The sequence below is a fragment of the Vicia villosa genome, unplaced genomic scaffold (genome assembly GCF_029867415.1).
Source record: "Vicia villosa cultivar HV-30 ecotype Madison, WI unplaced genomic scaffold, Vvil1.0 ctg.000025F_1_1, whole genome shotgun sequence".
Lineage (NCBI taxonomy): Eukaryota > Viridiplantae > Streptophyta > Magnoliopsida > Fabales > Fabaceae > Vicia > Vicia villosa.
In genome coordinates, this window is record NW_026704957.1 from 2,200,278 (window position 1) to 2,208,856 (window position 8,579).

At 38.2% G+C, this 8,579-nt stretch overlaps 1 protein-coding gene across 1 annotated transcript; it reads right to left on the reverse strand.

Moving 5' to 3' along the window:
* Nucleotides 1–3,432: 3,432 nt before the first annotated feature.
* On the reverse strand, nucleotides 3,433–7,506 carry LOC131622238 (uncharacterized). The gene is made up of 4 exons (XM_058893266.1): nucleotides 6,893–7,506; nucleotides 5,385–6,623; nucleotides 5,228–5,298; nucleotides 3,433–4,711 (listed from the first exon to the last, which is right to left on the reverse strand). Exons 1-4 carry the CDS (start codon nucleotides 7,337–7,339, stop codon nucleotides 4,420–4,422), a joined length of 2,049 nt encoding a protein of 682 aa, XP_058749249.1. The 5' UTR covers nucleotides 7,340–7,506; the 3' UTR covers nucleotides 3,433–4,419.
* Nucleotides 7,507–8,579: the final 1,073 nt, after the last annotated feature.

An 8,579-nucleotide genomic window follows, 5' to 3' on the forward strand; every position in this document is an offset into this window, starting at 1 on the left:
CTGCCCCCCAGTTCCACTGGTGAACGGTATCCAGGTCCATGAAGTAGCGGAGGTAGGTCACGTCGACGTACCTGGCACTCTTATCCACAAAGCATGCAGCGCCTACCACATGCATGTACCAGCACCGGAGAGCGCAGCCGCGGTGATAGTGTGTGAACAGCTCGTCACCCTCACCCTCAGCCTCGGCAGCCGCGTCCAGATGGTGCTCAAAATAAGTGCTCAGTGTGGTGAACCGGACATGAGGCCCAGAAGTCGTGACGCACTCAAAGTGAGCAACCTTGTGCTCCATGCCCAAATAGAGCGTCATCCACTCAATGGCCTCGACCCTCTGGATCCGGGAGTGGTGCAACAGTGGCCCCCTAATCGGCAGGTGGAGAAGACACTGCACGTCGTGCAAGGTGATTGTCATCTCCCCAACCGGCAAGTGGAAAGAGGACGTCTCCTTGTGCCAGCGCTCCACAAATGCCCCCTGCATGCCGGTGCTGATGGTGGTGTAACCCGTCATGCAAAGCCCGCAAAGCCCTGAACCTCGCACATGGTCGTTAAACCACTCAGCTGCTGGTTTAAACAGACTGAAAATCTTGCGGGCGTGGTTCACCATTTTCAGCGGCTCTCTCTCCTGTTACAAAAAAAACAAATAAGTGACATATATTAAATAAGCGACATATATTAAATAAGCGACAAATAAACGGTTAAATTATAAAAAATGGTGACAAATAAACGGTTAAATTAAAAGAAATACCTCTCCCTCCCAGATCCGCCAAGCGACGTGATCGTGGTAGTGAATCAGCACGGAAGTATCAAAGGGCCCTCCTGGATAGCCGTCCTCCAGCTCATCATCCTCCCCGGCTGGAGGGTCAACTTCCGGTACTCCCTCCGGCTCGTGGTAAGTCACTGCCGCCACCTCCTCCTCCTCCTCCTCTCGCTGGCGGGAAGAAGATGCCCGAGCCAGCCGACTCCTAGATCCTGAACCAGATGTACCCTCTCCCACGTCCACGGGAACTCGCACACGGTGTCCCCGGCCCTGCCCCCGTCCCTGGGTCGACGCCAGCTGCGCCGCCGCCCGCTCGCGTCTAGCCGACGCAGTCTGGGACTCTCTCCCCTGTCTGATGCGTGCTGGTTGGTTGCCTGACATGTTCCTGTAAACAATCGAAATCGATTAATATGCGAGACAAATGAAAAAAGAAAAAAAAAATGAACTTCTGGTACAGTTCGGAAGTTCATTTCCGAAAACTGGGATGGAGGTGTTTTCGGAAATGAACTTCCGAAACACCCCTGCGCAGACCTTCAATACAGCCTCCAATGGCAGACCCAAAAAACCTAAACCAAAACTACTTTTATGCCTACTAAACATCCTAATATCAGTATTAACCTATCTTAATGTGATTTTTTCAGTTTCTAAACACCCTATTAGAGTTTATTCAAATAGATCTAAAACTTGAAAACACAATGTAGAACTTACCAATTAGTGTTTGATGATGAGTTTGGAAGAAGACTTGGGAATGCTCTTTGATCTTACACTTGATTTTGGCAGAAAATTTGAAGAGGGGTTGTGTTTTGATTTGAGTTAGGGTAAATGAATGGGGGAGGGGGAGTGTTTTGTTAAATCTGCAGAACGCGCAGTATTTCGGAAGTGAACTTCCGAAATGCTGTTTTCGGAAATGAACTTCTGAAATAAGACAATTTTTTCAAAAAAAAAAAGGCGCTTTCGGAGATGCATCTCCGAAAACGCCTTTTTCTTGCATTTCGGAAATGAACTTCCGAAGTCAGGGGTAGTTTGGGTTTTTCACCAGAGGTGGACTAGAAGGTTGGGAGGTCTATAGAGAAATTTCCATAATATTTGGTTCATGTTGTTCCACATAATCTATATTGTGGCCAACCAAAGCAAACAACATTCCTTCTTCTTGATTTTCCACAAGAGGGCATGAATGAATTGATTAAAATGATGTAAACCTGCTAACTCTTCCATATTCTGTAGTTCTAGCCACAAGAATATGTTTTGCCCAACCCTTTTAGATACAATGCAGTTAAAAAATAAATGGTCTAAATCATCATCCACACTCAAGCATTGAACACAAAGTTTGTCATTAAAATTTTGGTATCTGATATGTGATGTATATGATTTGTTTAACTTGTTCATACCCTTCATGATTCAACCTGGGCTTCCTTGATATGTTGTTGAACTGCTTTCTAAACAAATTCAGATCGTCGGATGAGCTTTCAGGGCTCATATCTTCTTTGATCTTCGAATTTTTTGAGTTAGAGGCAGAGGCCATACTTTTCTTGTCAAGATGTTGAAACATTTGATTTGACATCCTTGACCCAGTCTTGGGATGACTAGAATCTGGAGATGGTTTCTTTTTCTCATTGAGCCCTAGACCACTCATGTCTCCTGTCATTCTTCCCACTTGAAGAATTTCATCAAGCGAGTCAGACCCATTATTAAGCATTCTGACGGACTTTTGAACCTTGTCAAGATCAAACTTCAGAGAGCTCACTTCTTCTTCCAGCCCAGAGATAATCCTCAGATGTTCTTTCTTTTCTGCATTCAGTTAATATAACAGGCCTTTTTGTTTCTCCCCTTCTTGGTACACTTCAGCACTTCTGAGACACAATTCTTTGTATAATGCAGCTAGTTCATCATAGGTTGGTTCATCATCACCAGAGTTTTCATCAGATGTACATAGGCTTGTTAAAGCCTTTACATATTTGGCAGATTCTTCTTCAAAATCACTATCAGAGTCTTCTTCAGACCAAGTTACATATAAGTCCTTCTTTTGTTTCTTAAGGTATGTAGGATACTCTGTTCTAATGTGTCCAAAACCTTCACATTCATAACATTGTATTCCCTTTTTCTTGAGAGGACTTTTCTTCAACTTTCCTTCTTCCAACATCATTTGACTTGTGAATGTCAAATGAGTTATTCTGGACATTTGATATTGGGTTTCTGCCCATCTGCTTTATCACCCTATTAAATTGTCTTCTAAACAGTACTATAGCATTGGATATTTCTTCATCTGAACCCATATCACATTCCTCCCTTTCATCTCGAGTACTGGTAGCAAAAGCTATGCCTTTGTTCTTCTTTTCAGCTCTATCATTGATGCTCAACTCAAAAGTCTGAAGAGATCCTACAAGTTCATCCAATTTCATTTGGTTAATGTCTTGAGCTTCTTCGATGGCAATCACCTTCATGTTAAATCTCTTGGGAAGAGACCTGAGCATCTTTCTCACCCGTTTGTCTTCTGGTATCTTTTCCCCTAACGCATTGGATGCGTTAGTTATCTCAAGAATATTCATGTGAAAGTCATGAATACTTTCATCATCCATCACCCACAGATTCTCAAATTGAGTGATGAGCAAACGGAGCCTTGACATCTTCACTTTGGATGTTCCTTCATGAGCAGTATTAAGAGTTTCTCAGGTATCCTTAGCTACTTCACACGTGTTCACTAATTTAAAGATGTTCTTGTCGATTTCGTTGAATATAGCATTCAGGGCTTTAGTATTTGACTTTATCTCTTTTAAATATCTAAATCTTCTTTGCTTTTCTCTTTGATAAACTCCAATTTTTTTCTTCATTAATGATGTTCATGATTATTTTGCTTTATTCTTTTATCATCGTCAAATGTTCAGTTGAATTCAAAATTACTTAGGTGGTAAAACAAGAATATTAAAATGAAAAAAATTGGAGTTGTTAACTCCCTTTCACAAATAAAGAAGGGGCGAATTTGCAAATGATCATGGTTGTTTTTTCGGCTTTAGCTTCTAAGTTTGGCCCAAAGCATGAAGTACAATAACACATATTTACAACTGTGACATAGGACAACGACGTCAGAGGAGAAAAGACGTTATCATTTGCTTTATTCATTAAGTAATTTAGGCGTCAAAGTGTTTGCATAAACCAAGAAATCTTTGAAAACAAAATGCCACCGAACATTGTCATCTAGTTGGTCTCCAACTTACCACTGAAATATTTTGTCCCTTCATTTTTTCAAGTGAAGAAGAAATCTTCGAAAATAAAATGCCACTGAACATTGTCATCTTGTTAGTCTCCAACTTACCACTGAATTATTTTGGTCCAGGCAAGATCACATTCGATTGTAGAAGTTGGTCAAAAATAAGTCAATTCACCTTCCAGTTTAAAATTGAAATTATTTCTTTCATTGGGGAAAAATTATTTTCAATAAAGATATTACCTATTTAAAATGATTAATAGAAATTTGAGATCATAACGCAGGTCATGACTATTGTCTAGCATAGTTAGAACTAATAGCACAAACTTGGTTAGTTGCTTACTTGAAATAAGTTAAAGATAATCTCTCATCCTCCACGACTTTTCTCATACACATTGGAAGAATTAGAGTTATGTTCTGGACTTCTATACACTCGCAAGTCAGACCCATTAAATCATCCATGCTACAAAATTTTACCAATTTTCCAACTGAAGCGCAAACTTTTCAATTTTCTGAATCTCAAAGCCTTCCACACTCTTACTTTCTTAATCTTCTTTGAATTAATTATTTTCTGAAGCTTCCAATTTCGGTATTTTTTACGGTTATTCAACCATCTGGAATAATCTTTTCCCTCGCTGCAGTCATGAAAGTCTGCAAGTTCATCATAATCAGGTTCTCTTTTGCTTAACTTGCAATCAAGAAACTTTTTCCTATTATAGGTCTTCTCAGATTCATCCACAACTACGGAATTTGATCTGAAAAACATAAGATGATGGTTCAGAGTTGTCAGACCACAAGATAGCATCAAAGAGCAATTGCATTGAAATTCAACATTGAACAACTTTATGAGATTTCTAGACCGTTGGTTACTGGAGCTAGCCTCATTAGTTAATTATATAATGCTAGTTATGGCAGACAGATGAGAAAATCTCAAAATCATGGAGAATACAGCATAACAAACAGATGTAAGTAATTTCAAAATTCAAACATTACCCCGAGTTTCAAGAACAGTGATATGATATAAAACCAAATAAAAAGTAATACTTAGAATTTCTAAATATCTCATAACTAAATGAGAGAACAAGATTTCAAATTTTAAATAGTAAAAAAATTCTAAACCCACAATTGCGTTCCCTTACCACTTATCAGTACATTTGAGCAAGCCCGGGTGGCTGGAGGGAATTGATGATATGTAAATAGAAAATTAAGAATATGCAACTCACTTAAGACATCATATGAAAAGGTCATAGAGAGTTAGACACAATACACACCTTAAATTATATGTTCGGATTTTTTGAAACTCTGCTGCAATTTTATATACAACTTGTTTACTTTCAGTCGCCTGCAACATTGCATCAATGATTTAGACATGAAATATAACAAAAAAAGTTATTTAAGTAGTGCATAGGAATTGAAGGCACAGCTGACCTTTCCATTTTCATGCAACGAAATTTCAGATGAACAAGATTGCAATGGCGGAACCTTGAATGACACTAAATCAAATAAATCTCCCTCTTCAAAAATAAGCATAAACATCAGAGCCATAATTACAGATATGCACCCCTTTGCTAACACATCGAAACCATTGTAAAAACTTAGAGATAACAAGCCAGAAAAGTGCACAAACATTGACTTGGAGACTTGGTAATTTATTTGTTGATTTTTCATCATATTGTGCAGCAAGGTCTGAATGGGTAAACAAAACTTAAATTGTTGAAAAGGGTTGATGATGCTGATCAAGGAATCATATTCATCATGCACAGAGGAACTTCTCTTAGTTTTCAGACAACCTGAATCACCACTGTTACTTAGACACTTAATTACTTGTAGCAGTGAAACACTCATTAACTTCAATATGGATGCAAGAAGATAAATATCTTCAGCACTAGTGTTTTTCTTTACATGCAATACATTTCCAGCAGCATCTTGAGAGAAAGCTTGATGGATTATGTAATCCAAGATTGAGGCAGCCTTATCCCGGCATGAATCAGCAAATATGTACCGACTCCCTTTCATATATTCGATGTACTCAGTCAAAAGGTCGGCTTTTGTTTTAGATGACATTTTGCAACTATAAGAGTCCAACGAACTATTTGATTTTGACAAGACTTGATTTAATCTGGTAGGTGTTCCTTCCTGAATATAGGATTCAAAACTTGGATGACTTCTCTCAAACATGGTTCTATTATAGGCACAACTCAATTTGATGCAAAAACTATCCATTTGCAAGCTAGACACACGCTTAGAGTACAAACTGACAGATTTTTGAAATGCCATTAAGTAGAAGCTCGTATCTAGAGTCAAATTCTCTGATGATAAGCCAGAACCAATAACTTCAGAAACCAATGAAATTACATGTGCCTGGAACATCTTTGGTGCAGAATACACAACAGGGTCAAGCAACAATGCCATGGCACTAGCAAGTCCAAGTTCATGAGATCTAAAATCACCGTTCGAATGCAAATATAATCTACTAATGAAATTCTCAAATGCTTTCTCATTAGAAACCGACAGGATAAAATGTGCAGATATCACCTCCAGAACAACAACAATATCTCCTTGGTTAAATTGGCACACAAAAGTCTTTTCATAGTCTGAAGATACTGAATCAGCAGTCATAAGATACCTTCTCAATGATTGATGTCTTAAAAGCTCATCTGCAAATACCTTGAATAACATATTCGAGTTTAGAATCATGAATATAACTGAATCCAATACACATTCCCACATGGAAGATCATATGAAATACATAAAACTAACTTCTTATTTTCTTACATTTCCCAATTTCTCTCACAAAAAATAAAAGACTTCAACAGCATAATCACTCATATAGTATAATGTACTACTTAAATAAACCTAAATCCTAATTGCAAGCTAATAAAATTGAAGTGCACAGAAAACAATTACATCAACAAAAGAAAGATGATAAACAATACCTCAAGTACCGCACAGAGAAACGGACGGCAAGAATCAGAAAATTCCATGGGAACATCAGAGACAAAGTTATGACAGAGCAGGACGGTGGTTCCATCGTGGAGTTGAGTGACATCGACGAAGAGGAACGACTTGAGGATGCGAAGAACGCAGCAGCACTTGTTGGTGAAGAACGTAATGTCGGAGTAAGGAAGAGTCAGAACAACGAGAGAGCGGCGAAGAACGAGAGAAAGATTTTCAACAAGTGGCCACAACCGTGAATCCGGAGATGGAAGTAATCCAGTATCAAGCACATGGTTGTGCAGAGGGAGAGCGGAGAAGAATTCGTAGAACTTGAACAAAAGTTGGTCGAAGAGGGTTTCAGTGTCTTTTAGAACTGGATGTTGAACGGTGGTGGTGGTGGTGGTTGCGGTGGAGAATGAGTGGTGTAATCTATTAGCGTCGTTCATTAGGGTTCCGACAACGGAGAGTGAGTGGTGGTTGCGATATTGGCGAATACTTGCTCGGCGGCATTCATTAATGAAAAATTGAGAAATTTTTGTTTGAATTCAAATTAATGTTTTGAAAACAAAACTGGAGTAAAACGCATTAGACTCTCGGTTGATACTAGTGATATTCAAAATCTAACCGGCTCAAACCAAGTAATTTGGCTCTAGTGGTAACATTCGAAAAATACTGAATTTGATTCCTGGTGTGAACAATGTTTGGTCAGTGTTCATCCTGTTGGTGATTTTAGTATCATCAATGTATTTTGGTAGTAATGTAATTTATTATAGGTTGATGCAATTATGCGTTAAGTTTGAAACGAGTTAGGGTAGTGCAGAGTGCACGCTCGTCGAGCCAAACGTGTAATTGAATACGAATAATTGAAACGGGGTTCCAAGGGGCGTAGCCCCTGGCGGGGTGCGGGGCAGCGCCCCGTCGAGGTCCAACAGACATAACTGTTTTTTCTGAACAGGTGTGTCTTTTCGGTTTCTGTTATTGATCTCCTATATAAGGAGTCATTTGCCCTCAATTTTGGTTACACGAAAAAAAATACTTCCTCTCTACATTCTTAATCTGTTCTCTATTGTCAGAAACAGATTGCTCTTCGAGAATTATTCCCGCAAAGATTTCGTGAACCCAGGAAAGAATAGGGTCGAAATATTTTGTTCGGAAAGTGTACGAACACGATTCTTCGAAGTTATCCAGGATTATCATACCCGAATTTCTAACACATCCCTCAATTCACAATTCACAATTTTTTGTATGATATTTTTTTTTAATTTATATATCATCAAAAAATAAAATATTATTTATTTATAAATACTATTTTGACAAAATATATTTTAATGTATTTTTTGTATAATATTTATTTACGAATGTAAAAATTTCATGTATATCATTTTGAGACCTAAGATAAAATTATAAGAGCATTTTTATGTATCAAATTATAAACTTATTTTGACAATTATAAACATTTCTTATGGTAATGTATGAACGATTAAAAACAAAATTTGATCCATTTACAAGATAAATCACATGCTTATAGACTGACATGTACCTTGATTTCCTATAATACTCATGGATATAGTCATCAATAGTAAGGTTCCCAGTGTTCATACTTTATAGTGCATAAACACATGGAAGGCCTATGAGTTCCCATCTTCTGCAAGAGCACACATGTTTCTTCAAATTTATAGAAAAAAT

Coding starts and splice junctions, on each gene's coding strand:
- LOC131622238 (XM_058893266.1), bottom strand. CDS start 7,339: ATGAACGACGCTAATAGATTACACCACTCATTCTCCACCGCAACCACC. Junction 6,624..6,892: donor TTCTCTGTGCGGTACTTGAG/GTATTGTTTATC, acceptor ATGTTATTCAAG/GTATTTGCAGATGAGCTTTT. Junction 5,299..5,384: donor CGTTGCATGAAAATGGAAAG/GTCAGCTGTGCC, acceptor GCAATGTTGCAG/GCGACTGAAAGTAAACAAGT.